The 17,733-nt window shown below is 32.1% G+C and overlaps 2 protein-coding genes across 2 annotated transcripts; one reads left to right on the top strand and one right to left on the bottom strand.

Annotated features, from left to right (window-relative positions):
• Positions 1-4,102: 4,102 nt before the first annotated feature.
• LOC130625907 (gamma-aminobutyric acid receptor subunit delta-like) lies at positions 4,103-9,926 on the top strand. The gene is made up of 8 exons (XM_057441034.1): positions 4,103-4,650; positions 5,168-5,256; positions 6,059-6,126; positions 6,845-7,074; positions 7,474-7,556; positions 8,096-8,254; positions 8,456-8,820; positions 9,516-9,926. The coding sequence occupies exons 1-8, from the start codon at positions 4,532-4,534 to the stop codon at positions 9,888-9,890; spliced, it is 1,488 nt and encodes a 495-aa protein (XP_057297017.1). The 5' UTR covers positions 4,103-4,531; the 3' UTR covers positions 9,891-9,926.
• Positions 9,927-14,092: 4,166 nt separating this feature from the next.
• LOC130626121 (malonyl-CoA-acyl carrier protein transacylase, mitochondrial-like) lies at positions 14,093-16,022 on the bottom strand. The gene is made up of 2 exons (XM_057441224.1): positions 15,880-16,022; positions 14,093-15,737 (listed from the first exon to the last, which is right to left on the bottom strand). The coding sequence occupies exons 1-2, from the start codon at positions 16,015-16,017 to the stop codon at positions 15,366-15,368; spliced, it is 510 nt and encodes a 169-aa protein (XP_057297207.1). The 5' UTR covers positions 16,018-16,022; the 3' UTR covers positions 14,093-15,365.
• Positions 16,023-17,733: the final 1,711 nt, after the last annotated feature.

The following is a 17,733-nucleotide window of genomic DNA, read 5'->3' as shown; positions in this document are numbered from 1 at the left end:
AAGTGTAACAGGGAAAGGGGCATCTACGATGCGCACGTACAGATCAGGGTACACCCCAAAAACAAAGTTTCCATTCTCCATCTGACTAGAAAAAAACATTTTGAGATAGGTAGAACGTCGAATATTTTTACGAAGTAAAAATTTCGTATGATAATGTCATATGTTACTGATTACGCATAAGAAGAGAACATAATTTTTTTCTTCTAAGTTTTGAGTTCAACGGCTTGTTGTTGTTTTCTTTATCAGTTTCAAAATTTTTGACAGTCGCCATATTTGTTTTAGTTCTTTCTCACGTCACTTTCGTTTAACTTTTTGGCGCGTTTTTTCATGTGACGGGCTTTCATAAAATGTTCCTGACAACGTCGTTGCAGATAGCCCCTTTTCTTATTTCGTAAAGTCTGTACTTGCCAATGTTTACATACTCTTGCGAAACTTAGTGTTTGTACGTACACGTTGTAGGTGAAAAAGCAGAACCACATGGAGAAAATTGACTGTTGATGAAATTCTTACAGATTTTCCACAGAATAAAGATTAGTGATTAAACTCATTGGTTAAGTTTACATATATGCATTTATTACAACCTGCATAAAAAACCTAAATAGATGATTTTTAATTTTTACGTTTTGACGAGATTCTCGCGCATGTGCTGAAAAAAATTGAAAAATCGACTGGCACTAAAATGCGGACTTCAGGTGAAGAAAGCCAAATTATTTTTTATGTGGCTGGCGGCATTTTCTTACTGAATATGCTCTAAAACTGAAGTTCATGCAAACTATATATTAATTTTACAATCAACGCAGCCGACCCTTACTGAAAAATAAAGTTTGAAATGGACTGGTCCACTCTTACGTCATGCACTATTGTACCTGTCGATTGGCGTAGGAAGTCTGGGGAACATAAAAAACCCCACGTCACGATTACTTTATCGGTTAGAGACGTTTTTTATCAGTTACCTAGCAGAGTATCATGTGCAAGGGGTTGTCTTGTTGTCGTAATCGGAGAGAAAGTAAATTCTATTAAAATCTAATTGCATTATTTCACTTTTATCCTCTTTGTTTAGTCTTTCACTTCACAAAAGGTTACTTCAAAATTCTTTGTATCGATATAATTCAATAAATGTGCACAAAAAAGGGAATGAATTTATCAATTGCGAATTTTTTTTTAAATCCTTTAATTTTTAATATATATCCATTCAATTTTTTCGTAACCAGTGACTTTCAATGTTCTTTCTCTTTTTTTTTTTTCATTCTTTTTTTCAATGCGTATACAAAACGTATGAATGATTGAAGTAGAACAAACAAGAATTTTGTAACGATAATCGTGAAGAGCTTTCGGCTTACATCAATATTGTGTGGTGTAAATATATTTGAGTTCAAACAGCTTTTTTTGTGGAATTATTAGAAATATTGGATGTAAAGTACATCAAAATTACAAATTGAGAATCAGTACTGACTTTTAGTGAGATATAAAAGAGTAAACCCTTATAGAATTTGTTGTTGTCGTGGAATGAAACAAAAGTCTTGGCTTAGAACGCAGAGTTATAAAATTTGCGTACTTTGTGATTGTTTATTTTGCTTCTTGTTGGTTATTTTGCTGGTTGTCTTTCAGAAATAGGACGAGATGAAAACATTCATTTCACCATTTAATAACTCTCTAACTTTTAAATCCTTTTTTAATTCCTGATCTTTCTTCTTTAAAAAACGACTTTGAACAATTTCTAAAACGATGCAAATTTCTTAACGAGACATTACTTTTTTTAAATTATCGACGGTAAGAAACTTTGTATCATTTTCGGACTTAATCGATTAATTTTCTGGCCTCTCTAAAGCGTTTCTGACATGTCCAATGATTTAGCACATGTCCAGTGTTAGCTGACATATCTAAAACTTTTTCTCTGTTACCTGAAATGTTCAAGTTATTTACATATGCCAGTTGATAGAATAATGCCACTTGCATTAATCTATTCAGAAAGGATAGTTGCGGAACAGATAGGATAGAACTTGAAGTCACAGATATAGAGGAGAATAGGGACAGCCAAAATAATGTGTAGACATTTTGTAAACAAAATCGGAGGAGTGATGAGAGAAAGTTCAGAAAGACACTATATCAACTGCCACAACGCTTACTCGATTCAGAGCTTTCACGAGTACTTTCTGGTACTAGCCTAACTGTATGTTGTGAGGCAGTAGTTGTTAGAAAAACAAGTCTCGTATTGGGTCAGGTCTTAGGTTGCTAAGAGCAAAGTATCTTTTAGCTCTTAAGATGCTTATTTCGTGGTTCCTAAGCACATAATTGCTTCACAGATACAGTATTGGCATTGTGAATCTATACTTTGCACCTTTAGATCGTTTTCATCAGTTACAAACCAAACACACACAGAAGGTTTTCTACAAAGCACAATAACTAAAGTGCTAATTTCTGATTAATCTTAATCTAGGAAATTACCACGAATTTTTAAAATTCGTGGTAATTAAATGCCTCTAAAAGTGTAACGTAAATGTCCAAGATTTTAAAAAAGTTACTAGTGAATGTAAAACCTATAATTGAAGTTCAAACTTATACTATTCAATGCAATTGCATTGCAAAACACTCACACACACACACACACGTTTTCTCCTTGTTGGATTAACACAAAAGAAATTGTTCTGATACAGTTCACTCACCTAGTGTGATTAAGGCGGGTCGTAGAGTGGCTGATATTATAAATACGTCGAAGAAAACAAGAGAAACTGATTGTTAATAAACCCATTCTCAAAATAAAGATTTGCCTTATTTTAATGCTTTTTTTAAATCATTTACTTAAATTTTCTTTATAAGTTGTTATAAACATTCGCGTTTACTTTTTTCGTTAATTTCGTGATCGTTAACTTTTTGATCGCTTGCTTCTAAAAAAACGTCATAAGAAAAGAAATTGCTATAAAAGTTCCTTTTTTAAATTTGAAAATGGTTTTGTTAACTAAGAAGAAAGTAAGAAATAAGCGATTATGGGATGGATGCAAGCCTCATTTTTTGTTAGCGCAATTTAAGATACTAAGCAACTGGTTGCTTATGGAAAAACAAGTAGCTAGTAGTTAGCTGACATTAAGCTGTAAGATTTTGGATAAATCAAGGATGTTTATAAACTTTTTGGGGTAAACATTTTATTTGATAGCTAGATAGCTTTGGTAAAGTCCTTTGCTTATGTTTAAAGTTATACGTAGCTAGCCAGCTGACTATCTATATGTTATATACGGAAAACTGTTGTAATTATTTTAAAGAAACCCCCACCCCAAAATAAACCTTATTTAATTTGGTAATGTATTTTAAGTGATTTTACCACCATCTATATTATAATACCCGTATACGTCTGTCTGTCTGTCACGCAAAATGGTAGCTTAGCTGCGCAATAGCGAGAAGCACGCAATGCGGTATAAAAAGGATGGGCGAACCCGTGGATTTTCCACGGGCTAACGACTAGTTACATATAGTTTAAGTGTGGACAAGTAATAAATTGGCTTCAGATAAAGCATTATAAAGTTAAGCTTGGAATACATAAGCAACATGTGCTCGCGAAGAACCATAAGTGGATTAAATTACATTTACCAGGAGTGGAAACAGGTGGATCTAACCAATCTCATTATTTATTAAAAGTAATAAAGTAAGCGCTAGCGGCTTTACCATCACGCAGCAAAATCTGGATAAGGATGCAGTTAAAGAGAAGGTCACCTTTGCTTAATCTCTTAATTTTTATTCGTCTTCCTTTACTTTTTATGTTTTCTAAGGAATATATGTATTCTGTGAAATAAAAATGAACATGATAAGTTTGTAAAAATCACTTTTAGCTGCTTGTTACCTCAAGTTCATTAATTTGCTAATGTTTATTAAAGGCTAAAAATGCATTTCGTAACCATTAAATTTCGCCAATCAGTGATGTCGAAATATTTTGCGAACATTTTTTTGTACGAATTGACCTTTCCGGGATTTTTCGCGCAGATGAATTTTCGCAAATATACATAAGATTCGCTTAATTTGGAAAAATTAATCAACTTGGCTTAAGTGCTTTTAAAAATGAACGAACGGATATATAAATACATGTAAAGATACAGAAGAAACAATATAACAAATAGTGAAAATTTTATTTTATTTTATATTATAATTTTAGTTTAACGATGTCGCATTTTCTCTTGTGATAAGTGTTATTATTGATATTAAAAGTTGAAATTTTGATATGCGTTAAATTTTAAGTTAGAATACAATAATAAAAAAAATAATAAAAGAAGTTCAACACACATCACATTAATCCAGTTAGGAAAAAAACTATTAAAGAAAAAACACTTTTAATCCCGATACTGCCATTCCCACATACTTCAATAAAAGGTGATGAGACTTCGCATCTGCTCTGTTGGAATAAATTATTTATGAGATGCACGTTTACAAGTAAGAGATCGTATACTCTCAACGCACATATCAAGTACCACTGTGCCACATTACCAATAGAAGGTTAAAAGAAAATTTTGTTTTGCAAGTATTAACTTGGAGAAAGGTATCAACAATGCTGCTGGTGGTTGTCATGATGCTATGGTCAATGGTGGACAGTCATCGTCCAGCGGGTAGTTATTACACGGTGTCCGAATTCAAAACGACAGTTTCTCCTCAAAATGCAACACAAAAGTGAGTAGGTTATTATTTTTAGATGTTAAGTTTAAAATGTTTTATATAAATGTTTGGTGTCACCATAAGGGACCTTTCAATTAGTGTGGTTAGTTCATTTACACATTCTCATCAGCAATTGTCAATAGATATCACGACTTTTCTATCATTTCCTTTCAAAAGAATTAAAATGTCACACTTTTTTTTATAAGTATACCTCACGGCACTAAAATTTCCCTGAGGCCCAATGTTGGCTAAGTTCTGTCTTTCACAGGTGCATCCGTTGCTTGCTTGTTGCATGCTGACTAAACACTTGGAAAAAGCTTATATCTCTTTTCTTGTATCCAACTCTATTTAAAGCAAGATATGTGTCGGAAACTCTTATTCAGACACTTTAGGTTCGGTTTTGCTCGTCAGTTCCTTTTTTAACTGACAAAAGAAGCACCAGTACAATGTGAAGTTGGAAGTTAAAACTTACAGACACAAAAGTTCTATATACATGATGCCAGGCTTTTAACTAATCCTTTTAATTTTTCAGACAACGAAAAGTAAGTGCTACAGAATTGTCCAAGATGTATATTGACGTCATGAAGACATATGATAAAAAGTTTCGACCAGGACACGGGGGTTAGTATTGTGTGTTGCTCTTATCTTTAAGTTTCAGGGAGAAGATGGTGAAACTCTTATACTGACTAACTTAAAGGAAGACATATTTCTTTTCCTTTGATACCTCCTTTCCCGTACCGTAGATCAAAGGTCTCTTAGGTAAAGTTCAAGAAGCCGTATTTTAAAATCCAACTAAGACATTGTTATAGTTGTTTTCAGTAATTGTTTGGTTATCTTCTTATCTACGTAAACAGAATTGCATATTTTATTTCTACGCAGCTACTACCTTATCAAGATTTGTTTTCGCGAACTGTGACTTTCCAAAAAAGTACTGTGCTCATTTTTATCAGTATGTTAATCCAAGAAAATAATAATAATAAAAAATTAGAGTGACTTATCTGTGAAAAAAATAAAAGAATATATTTTGCGAAGTATTTTTATTTTTTTTGCAATTTATATATTTTATACTCACCGTTTTGCAATTTATATATTTTTTACTCACCGTTTTTATTGTACATTTACATTTTCTTGTTTTATTGTTACTAATATTTTTTTATCCTATTTATTCCAAGGACCCATGTTGATAACAGACTTTATAATGTCTGAAATGGCCATCCTTGTAAAACATTCGTGAAATAAATAAATAAATAAATAAATGAATAAATTCGCGGATAATTGATTTTCAATAAAGTACTGTTTTGCACAATTTTTATATGTTATTTTGGTACTTAATTCCGTGGAAAGCTGCAAAACTTTTTAATATTAATCCCTCCAACAATTAATTTTATTAAGGTTACAAAGTAGTCATTTTTTACCTTTTTAGAAAACGCGACACTGGTGAAGCTTGAAGTACAAGTGCTATCATTTAGTGAGTTTGATGAAGGAGCAATGGTAATGAATCTGTTAATACGTTTATGAAATCCCTGCTGCAGCAATTTTTATTCACTTGATTGCTATCCTATGCTTGTGTGCTTTTAGAAATATTCTGTAACTTGTAGAATCTAGTAAATTTTTAAGATAAGAAACTGATAATATCTTCGCAAAAGTTCAAAGTTTTATTTTCTCACATAATATGTTTGTAAGACAATAGGTTTGTGAAAGCCAACATAATATTCATTGGAAGAATTTAATTGTGGTATAGTGAAAAACATAAACCAGCTGTAGAAGGCTGGAAGAAAGTAAATTTTGCGACAAAAAAAAGAAATGCATCCAAATAAAACGAAAAAAAGAAATTTATCCAAGAAAAAATTGAAAGTTGCTACAATTTTTTTTCTTGCTATATAATATAGTTGAAAATGAGAAAAAAAGTTTGCATTAAGTAAACCAAAGAAACACTTAAAATTTGAAGGCGTTGTATCGCTTCAGAAACCAGAATCGCTCATCATTTTATGTAAAAAACCCTTCTCCTCAAGACTCTTTGTTATCTCAAAGAGCCCTAAGGACAGGTAAGTAAACAGGTTAACACATCTTGTATACTTCCACATACTGCATAGTTCAAATTGGAGTTAAAGAAGAACTAAACCATTAGGATGAAAAAATCAAGTAATTTCCCTGTCACTTGCTTACTCTCACGAAAGGATATCTCAATTACCTCATTTTCATTATTTAGGAATTTGAAATGGACTTTTATTTCGCTCAATTTTGGAATGATTACCGCTTCAGAGTGCACGAAACACAAGAAGCAGCGCTTATAAATTTGATCGGCAAAGAAGTTGAGAACATATGGCTACCTGACACAGTGTTTATCAACTCGAAGGAGTCGAAATTCCATGATGTAACGATAAATAATAGATTTTTATCTGTGGATTTCAATAGTGGTGATATGCTTTATCACTCTAGGTGTGTATATTATTAAGAAAAAAATCTGAAGAAATTTTATTCACATTGTCAGTAGATGTGTGTGAAGTGTGTGGAGACAGAGAACGGGGGAGGAGGTGGGCCATCAAAGTGCATGCCTACAAAAAACTTCCTGTCGGTGTGTTTTTAGTTAACCTCAAAGAAAAACAAATGAAAAATAAAATTAGATTGACAAGTTGATAAAAAAATCATTATGTTGATTCTTCTTATCGCAACTTAAAACAAAAAAAAAACAGTCTGATTAGTTTCGGTCTTATCATAGTATCTGCAGATTTGAAGAAGTTTGAAGAAGGAGACAATTGAGTACATTACTCAATTGTCATCTCTGAATAAATCGTTTTTGAGAAAAACATTGTGAGTTCACTTGTCCTTTCTTAACAGAATTACAACAAAAGCGTCGTGTCCGATGGATTTGAGAGACTATCCATTCGACAAGCAGACTTGTTTCTTGGCTATAGAAAGTTGTAAGTAAATTATTATTCTGTGAGCCAATCATTCGACGCCAATTTGAGATCATGTGATTTTTTACCATGAGTAGATTTGAAAGGTTTTATTAATGGTTTACGTAAATTTATTTACGTTGATGACCTTAGTTAAAAAATCGATTGTTATGTTTGCATTAATTTACATTAATTAGCATTAAATTACATCATGAATTTACATCATGAATTTACATCATGAATTTACATCATGAATTTACATAAATTTACATAAATTTACATAAATTGACATAAATTGCCATAAATTGCCATAAATTGACATAAATTGACATAAATTGACATAAATTGACATAAATTGACATAAATTGACATAAATTGACATAAATTGACATAAATTGACATAAATTGACATAAATTGACATAAATTGACATAAATTGACATAAATTGACATAAATTGACATAAATTGACAAAAATACAAGTTTAAATAATCCCCACCATAACATCTCGTTATGTAAAATATTTTTTCGCCCTTACTTTTCCTTCTATAATTGAAATTTTTAGATGGCCACGATAAAAGTGATATTCTTTACGCGTGGCAAGACTACAATCAAGACGAATGTACAGGCCAATGTAGACAAATATATGTTTATGATAAAGAAATGTCGAATTTTGATGTGATTCAAGCCATCAAATCACCTAACAAAACAGCATATCATGCAGGTATATAGCGACATTTTTTATGTAATACCTGTATTTATAAATTCCAAGTAAATTGCTTTTTAACCTTATCTTTTTTAAAACAAGTCTTTTATATTGTAAGCAATTGGTAAAAGTTTGCCGCGAAATCTCACTTTGATATCAAATTAATGTGAAAACTTTAAGATTTGGCTGACAATAAAAGATGACTACTTTTATTTTTAGAATTATTTTCCAGCGCTACGGCGCAGTTCACATTTAGACGGCGGGCAAAATACTTTTTGCTGCAAGTGTACTTACCGTGTGTTTTGATTGTCATGGTAACATGGACAACATTTTGGATCACTCCATCGGCAGTGCCTGCTCGTTCTGCAATCTGTGTGACGACTATACTAACTTTGATCACAATGCTAGGAATCGTGAATGTAAACATGCCGAAAGTGAGCTACATCAAAGCTTTGGATATGTATTTGTTTGTGTCCTTTATATTTGTTTTCTTGTCTCTATTGGAATACATTTTGGTCTTAAATTTTGCCAACCATTCCCGGAGAAAATGGCAGAAAAGAAAGATAAAGGAAGAAAATGAGAATGTATGTATTTACTTCGGGCGTTAATAGATATAATATTTTTTTAACAATGCGGAGATGGTGGTAGCGCATTCGGCTTGTAATCATAAGGTTTCGAGTTTGAGTGCCAACTCCGGTGCACTTAAAATGTAGTGTTGTCAGTCCATTTGGTGCCATCTACTTACCGCTAACCGGATTTTTTGGCAGACAAGCAAGTTAGAGCAATGCTACACGCATCTCTGACGGTAATGTAACATAGCTAGTTACAGACGAGAGGGGAGGAGCAGCCAATTGCAAGGATGGAATACCAAAGGACGTTAAAATTTACTTACTTACTGTTATTCTTAAATTTCCTTTAATTTTAATTATCCTAAAAATGCAATAAGTTAGTAGAATGAGTATTTGTTAGATTAGCAATGCAAGTCCGTTGTTTTTTATTTCAAAACGTGTCATACAATAAAAAAATATAACTACAGGGAAATCTTCCTATAGCAATAACATCAGGATATAAGATAACTGTCCCCTGCAGAAAGGTGACTGCTATAAAGTGTATGCTCTTTAAGGATCATAAAGTTATTATAAAAATATGTAGATCAATGGAGATAAATTGCAGTAAAATATTGACAGAAGACAGGCGTCACGAATAAACAACTATGTAATTGTCCGATATGCAATAACGTGTATATCTATAGTTACCTATATCCTATTCCTTTTTTTAGCAAAATTATACGACCAAAAGTATGTGGAGCAGCAGCGATAAAGCGTTTAAACTAAGCACACAATGCCCAAATGGTCGCTTTCCTATTTCAAACGGTGTAAACACAAGACCACGGAGAAGTTATGCTGACAATTTTGAATCTCCCTATAGAGATACCATTATAGATTTAGAAAGGGAATGTTTAACCAACTCAACTAGTAACATAAACACAGCTGACACCAATATGTCAGAAAGAATTTCAAATGTGTTGGTATGGTCTTCATCAAGAACAGACAAGGCAGCACGTTTTCTTTTTCCTTTGGCATTTGCTTGTTTTAATATCGGATATTGGACCACTTATCTGTCAGAAAGCAAGTTATACGAAGAAATGTTGTAATTATGAAGTCATATGTTTGTTTACTTGTTTGCAGCACCTTTGTTTGTTTATTTTGTTGTTTGTTTACCAATGCAAGGAAGACAATTCCAACTATGCGCTTTGTTATTACCGTTTAAGTTTAGAAGCAATTCACATAAAAGACACGTGTAAACAGACACTTCTGTTACTTTAAGGACGTTTCGCGGTTTTTGGTACAAATTTCGCGAAAAAAATGATTTTTTCGCATGAAAAAAAACTTTAACGATTGCTCTCCACATTGGAATATATATAGCTCGAGCTGCCCCAGAGTTCCTGCAGTGCTCAATACTGGCTCTGGTATCCGCTGACGAAGGCTTGTTAGCCCAAATACCAAAGTTGTCTGGATTCTCACGAATCCTTTTGCCGACGACGTGGCTCAGTGGATAAGAGTCCGCGGTGCATCTGATGCAACGATCCCGGGTTCGAGTCCCTGGGCTGCCGAGGCAAAGGGATTTCGCGATTATCCTGCAACTTTGTAATGGTATCCTGTTAATATGATATACACTCACAATTGCTCTCCACATTGGAATATATATATATATATGTATATATATATATATATGTATAAAACCAAATCTTTCCAGTCAGGTCAAAACTCCAATGCTGGAAATGATGAACGACTGCATTTGTAATTGAGTGATAAAATTATATTTATTTAAATTTTCGTCTGTCTACAACAGACTTCATCAGAAAATGACAATGATCATTGTATATATATATATATATATATATATATATATATATATATATATATATATATATATATATATATATATATATATATATATATATATATATATATATATATATATATATATATATATATATATATATATATATATATATATATATATATATATATATATATATATATATATATATATATATATATATATATATATATATATATATATATATATATATATATATATATATATATATATATATATATATATATATATAGAATTTTTTAAAAAATCAATTTTTGTATGTTATGGCTCTTTTATTTTCTTAACCACTAATCAACACTTGATGGTCCTGTACATTTTTTTAACAGAATTTCAAAATTTAAGCTATTGTAAAAACAAAAATTTCTTAATTAATGCTAATGTCACCACAAATTCTTTTCCAGTGGATTCAATGGCTTAATTAAGAAACAGCTTTCTCAAACGTTATTTACGTTTTACGTAAGCATTACCAAGCAATTTAGAAAGAAATACTTCACACTAACGTCAATTTCGGTATGGGATTTTTATAGTAATGCTAATAAATACAAGGTTCTCTCATTAGGTATTAGGATTCAATTTGTTATCTCTTTAGTAATAGCCGTTGTGTGTCTGTTCGTGCGTCAAAATGGTACCGCAAGTAAAGAAACGCACGCAATGCGGTATAAAAAGGACGGGCGCACCCATGGATTTTTCTACGGCCACCGAATAGCTCAGATCTATTTGCTTAATGGATCCAATCTTTTGATTGACTTTGATGGCACATTATTGCATAATTCTTTCGTTCCTACAAAATTCCTGTTTTAGGTGACGTAAATGTGTGGCACAAGTTGATTTTTATAAACAGATGACAGGTAATTAGGTTATGCACATCTTAAGAATACTATTGTTGAGGTATGCTAACCTTAATCACAAATACAAATTGTTTAATTAACAGCAACAGCAATGAAAGCGTACGTGTCAAGGTAATTTGATAGAAAAGAAAACAATTCGTTGCAACTAGTTCCTGAGTTTATATTGCATGATCAAATGCACACGCTAACAAGGAATTTTCTTGGCGCATATCGTCAGCATTGAGTTAATTTGTGACTCATCATATAAAATACCTAATTACTGCTTTGTGAAAAGAGTGAATCTGATTGATGAACAAGGATTAAAAGTGAAAAGTAAATGCTGTTTTCCACTTCAAGAAAATATTCCGCGGAACGGAACGGACAAGAAAAAAATCTTCTGACCTTGCGTACTTAAAATATTTGCACCACGTGAGTGGAAAATGTTTATTTACGTTCCGTTCCGGAAAAACTTAGAAGCGAGTTCAACTTTTTCTTTGCGTGCTGTGGGGAAACGAGAAGTAGAAATTTAGTTAGCCAATCAGATTGTTTCTTTTTTCGAGAGAATTGACTAAAATGTGTTTACTTTCTGCAATAATGCGAAGTGGAAAACGGTTGTTGGTTTTTGACTATAGTGGCTTACACAAAAGTCGAGCTGATGGCGGTGTAAATGTTTATAATCACTGAAGACAAAAACAACAACTTAAATCATCTTAAATATCATATTGAACATCCAAATATAACAGAAATTTTCCCTACATAAATTGGATACCCATGAATTATTGGATATAAGTACTTCTCTTGCTTTAAACTCAAACTTTCCAATAAAAACAAATTTAAACATTTTCAACTAGCTAGCTAGCTATATCCTTCGAAATTTGCATTAAAACATATAAATTTATTGTACATAAAGCCGGGCTAAGCAACAACAATGAGTTAAAATCATTTTAAAGGTATAAATTACTTTCTTTAAACTATTAACATAGCATATTTAAGAAAAAAAGATTCTCGTGTTGTCTTTGCTACTTCGTCATAACAACTTTTGATTTACCGATATACAATATTTTACAGACCGTAGTTATTGTACCTCCAAGAAGAATACTGAAGGAAAAATTTTCTTTCTTTAAAAGATCAAAATAAAAGAGTATTAAATTCATCGTAAAAATATATTTATTTATAAACATCTTGCCTAGACATCCGTGTATTCAAAGTGTGTATAATTTCTTGCGCCTCAACCTTTTAAAGTGGTCCGTTTATTACACGCCATTCTTCAGAAATTGCAGGGATTGAGCTTATTAAATCATTTAACAACATCTTTAAAGATTATTAAGAAGACATAACATTCATTTTATCTACATGTTCTACTAAATATTTCCTTTCAATAAACCTTTGTTGCGTTTATAACAGTAATTAATACTATTCCAATTAGGTCATGTCTTGCGCAAATGACATATCATTCTCGAAAATCGCAATTATTATTGGCATACATAGATTCTTGTATATTCCTCAGCAGCTAGCTTGTGACTGTCCTGTATATGCTATAAAATATTATTCTCGCCTAATTGGATCCAGGTTTTTAATAACTCTTCTTTCACTACATTGCGTAGCTATGGTAGCTACCGAATTTCCATATTTATTCATTTTTTATGCCGTATATATTAGCTCTCTATATATGGATATAACTCGATCAAAATATTTATATTTGATTAAACATAACAACTTCCCTTAGGTTTATGCCTTGAACCTTACTCACTGCGCCAAGAAGAATCATTTTAAAAACTTTGGACATGTTATTAACCTGATTTCGCGAATTCTAAAATTTGAAGTTTTTCTGGCCATATTTGACATTGTGTGGTACGAAATACATAAAACCCGGAAAATGTCTGTACACATTATATCCCAAAACGATTTTTCTCCGGAATATTATCTACTGTCACAGCGTAAACGCAACATCAACAAAATTAACATGCTTAAGTATTTTTATTACTTGTATTGCAGTCTTTTGAGAGTTAATATTCTTCATATCAACTTTGTAGGCTTAATTTTCTTTTTGGTTTGTTTCTTATGCGGTGTTAACATATTTAAGGGAATTATAAAATATTATCATGCCTCTTTGTAATGGTTTTAACTTACTTAGACCTGAAGATAAGTTTAAAACTTCTTTTATAATAATACGCTCATATGCTGTTTATTCTTTAGAAATCGCCTCAAAAATGCGTCTCATTTGCTAAGTGATTATTTCTGTTTGTCTTTTGTATCTTTTTTTTGCAAAAGATATTGTATAATTTAAAATGTAATTTCATAACACAAAAGTTCTTGGTAATTAACTTTTATTGTCCGTTAATGCATTTTTTATGTTGCAAGTACACGAACATTTGATTGTTATTAAATAAATTGTTTATTTCGTTTCAAACGTTTTCCCAAAGCTCGCTCTTTACTGACATTAGCGAACACAACTTTGATGGTCGGGTAAACGATGAATTTCTGCAATTTAGTAAATTATTTGTTCGTTGTCTGTTTACTCTTTGTTTTCGACAGGAATTCAATAAAATTGTTTAGAATTGTGTAAAACGAATTTAATTGTTTTAGGCTTTTATTACATATACGTATTTAAAAAAAAAACACACGCATATTAAAATGGTGTAAAACAATACTTGACCAATGAAAAAACCACCTGCTATTTAAGAGGACGAACAAATTGAATTTGTTTTAATTTCATCAAAATATTTAAATTTATTTACAGTTAGTAGGTAGAAGAACACATTCCTTATTTCTACCCTATTTAAAGTATGTGTGTGTAGTTTTAATAAGTTGTAAGGAAAGATGACTTTTGTTTAATAATTGTATTCATTGATTTCATTTGGGTGTTTTTGTATGCGTCTGTCACCGACGGGTAGCCTTGGGATAGTGCGTTCGCTTCCAGTACAGGTGGTCTTGGGTTCAAATCCCGGCCGAGTCATGACAGAGACTATAGAATAGTATATGCACTAGGATCCATTTTTGCTGGACCTCGTTGATGATATTACCAATAGGAACTTAAGAGGTTATCCTGGGTAAATAAATTTAATAAGAATAATATTGAATGTTTTTGTGTAAAGAAATTACCTAGAACGAATTTAAATTACCAATAATTAGCAGGAGTTAGTAACATGATAGTATAGCGTTGAGTCCATGTGTTATATCCAAAAAAAACCTTAAATAGAAGAGGTACTTGTTTATCTCGGCCTGAGGAATCTTTTATTTTCAAGAAATTCGCTTTCCCAGTTTACTCCTTTTGTTTTATTGGAGATTTTACACAAAGTGAAGGGGAGGAAAAATGGTGGGTCTTCTGCCTCTCCTTTTGTCGGGTTTCTGCTGCGTCATGAAGGGGATGTTACATAATGCAGTCTCCTTGACTGCAACGGAGCCTGGTAGTGTGCTGCCTAAAAATCGTCTGGTTTGAAATAAAAAAGAATGGTATTAAAAATGATTATTTAATATAATAACTATGCTCTATTTACAGAAAAAAAATCTTTATTTTATAAACCAAACTCGTAAGTAAAAATAAAAATTATATTATATATAAAATATAACACTTGTAAAGTATAATTTATCATCAAACAAAAAACAATTTTCATATATTGAGGTCAATCTTGAGTATATAAAGTTTCAATTATTAGTAAGGGTATATTAACGACTGCAGTGAATTAATTGATATAAAGATGCTTCACATATCAAGTTAATTTAGTTTCACTTCCTTAATGTGTAGTCTAGGTAAAGAAAACGTTAGGATCAAATTAGACCTAAAAGATTTCTTAGTTATTTTAGCTTAAAAGTAACTTCCTGAAAGTAACAGAAAAACCACAAAAGACTTTATGAAGGATCCACTGCATTTTCTAAAAGCTGTGAAAAAGTATGGAAGGTTACATGCCAACGGTTTGTACATTTCCAAATAAATCACGATCAAGCTTCCCATACATTCTTTTCAATTGTTGACCAGCACCTACTTCGAATATGTTTTCCACAGCACCAGATATGTACTTCCCTCGCAGTTTATTCAATATCGTATTCCAAAGCACAGGTTCCGCAATCTGGCGTGCCATTAATTCCGCAATATTATCTTTGTTAGTATACTTCTCCCCGGTAACATTTGAATACAATGTAGCATCATTTGGAGTAATGTTGACGCTGCAAAGGGCATCGTGAAACTCTTCTATGGCTGGATTCATGTAAGGCGTGTGAAATGCAGCACTCATTGACATTTCAGAAATTTTCACTTTTGCTGGATTTTTAAGCTAAAAAGCCCACCAAAAATGTGTTTAGCCCAAAAGAAAATACCAAACGATTTAAAAATTATTCGTCATAAAAACAAAAGCCTTTTAAAAAATATCAACAATTTGTTAAAGAGGAAAAGCAATCTAAGAATACTGTACTTACAAGAAAGTGCTCTCGATCCAAAACTCTTTGTACTAAATCTTTGGATCCACCTAACGCTATACTTTTGTGGAAGCGCTCGACAGCCATGGAAATATGTTTATTTGGATTGTCAACACTTTCTGTTAAATCTTCGCACATTTGCTTTACGTCATCAAATTCGAGCCCATGAACAGCAACCATTCCAGTTGATGCCATGCTTACAGCTCTATCCATTGACTTTGCTCGTGCTTTTATAACATGCAAAGCTAAAGATATTAAACACCATCCTTATGCTGCATTATTTATGTAACTTTCTGTGTCATTCACTCACGCAGAGTACGTGAGAGTGTTTAAAATGATCACACACCCTTAACGAATGTTGAGAACGGATGTTAAGAACCAATTTATACAGTGGATATTCACAGGAAATGCTTAGAACTAAATCTTAGGCTATATGATTATATTCAAAATTTTAGTGTGCTGGCAAAAGTTACCAAACATGACTTTTTGTCTGTTACTTTCAGAGGCAGACGCAGATACTAAAAATTATTAGTATCTATTTTACAGGCCTAACACTGAAGTGATTGAGGAAGAGTTACAAATTTATAACATAAAAACATATTTACCCTCTTCAAAAGTGATCCAGTCTGCAATACACAACGCAGCAACTTCACCAACACTATTTCCAATGACAAATCCAGCCTAAGATACAAAACAGATTAGGTTTAATAATCTGAAAATGAGATTAAACTGCGCTGATATTCAATTGTTAGTGGAGGAAAATAAAAAGTGTTTTTGTAAGCTATTTATCAAAGAATTTGTAACTTACATCAAAGTGGTCCACATTGTGCTCGTCTAGCAACCTTCCTTTCAACTTGTAGTATCCCAGAATCGACGCCACCATAACAGCGGGTTGGGTATATAAAGTTCTAAATTGTCAAATGGGACCTCTATATCGACATGTCAAATTTGCTGACATAGATTGAAGTTTTTTAAAAGGTTGTCTCAATCTCTCGAAAGTCTATATGCAACCTTAATCATGTTGTGACCTTTACGGTGGTATGATCTTCTTTGTTATTTCGACAGTTGCATGTGAATTTTAGAAACATATTGATTAATCATTGCGAATAATCATTGACATCAATGTATCACAAGTGCTTCTTAATTATTAAACCATTTTTTATTAAAACAATTTCTTGTATGTTCTATATATTTGATTTTTATTTGTGACAATACAAACTAAAAAAATTGAAAATGTCGCTGAATACTACAAGTTGGAAAGTACCTCTTTTCTATATTAGATATTTGTTTTCAACTGGACCTGTTCCCTTTAAGCTTTCTTAACATTTGATTGTACTCGTTGGTTGTTAACAGTTACAAGAAGTACTAATGCTGAAGATGACTGCGTTTGGCATTGTGGCAAGGACGGTATCTGGTGTCAACAATGTGGAAATGCTTAGGTTAATGTGCAAAACTGTGTTAACAGGCATAAACAAATAAAAATACTGCAAGTTACGACCTTTACTAATTAAAAGAATTGTGGCGTTGATTTTCTAGATAGAGAACCCATGCTAGATAGCCATTAGTTAGAAATAAATGAACCTGGTCAAAATGACTGCTACTATTGCGTGAAAATCTTATTTTACTGTTAAAAAATCAGGTTTAAAGAAGTCAATGTTTTCAAACAGCAATAAAAATGCCTAAAATGTACCGGTGTGTTCGTAAGAATCACTACGACAGAAGGTATTCAGCTGACATGAATTTTTCGGTAAAAAGGCGGTAGAGACCTAAGGGCCGGAAGATTGATTACGGTTAATACGGATACTTTTACTTACGATGCAAAGGAATTTATAGCCTTGGAAATTCGCCCCGCCC

This window comes from Hydractinia symbiolongicarpus, chromosome 14 (assembly GCF_029227915.1).
Source record: "Hydractinia symbiolongicarpus strain clone_291-10 chromosome 14, HSymV2.1, whole genome shotgun sequence".
In the NCBI taxonomy this organism is placed as follows: domain Eukaryota; kingdom Metazoa; phylum Cnidaria; class Hydrozoa; order Anthoathecata; family Hydractiniidae; genus Hydractinia; species Hydractinia symbiolongicarpus.
This window is presented reverse-complemented; position numbering and strand designations above follow the sequence as displayed.

Bases quoted from the DNA above. Each gene is read 5' to 3' on its own strand.
- LOC130625907 (XM_057441034.1), top strand. From the start codon at position 4,532: ATGCTGCTGGTGGTTGTCATGATGCTATGGTCAATGGTGGACAGTCAT. The intron at 5,257-6,058 runs GTTAGTATTGTG...TTACCTTTTTAG, and splicing joins GTTTCGACCAGGACACGGGG to AAAACGCGACACTGGTGAAG. The intron at 7,557-8,095 runs GTAAGTAAATTA...TGAAATTTTTAG, and splicing joins TTTCTTGGCTATAGAAAGTT to ATGGCCACGATAAAAGTGAT.
- LOC130626121 (XM_057441224.1), bottom strand. From the start codon at position 16,017: ATGTGCGAAGATTTAACAGAAAGTGTTGACAATCCAAATAAACATATT. The intron at 15,738-15,879 runs GTAAGTACAGTA...TGGGCTTTTTAG, and splicing joins TGGATCGAGAGCACTTTCTT to CTTAAAAATCCAGCAAAAGT.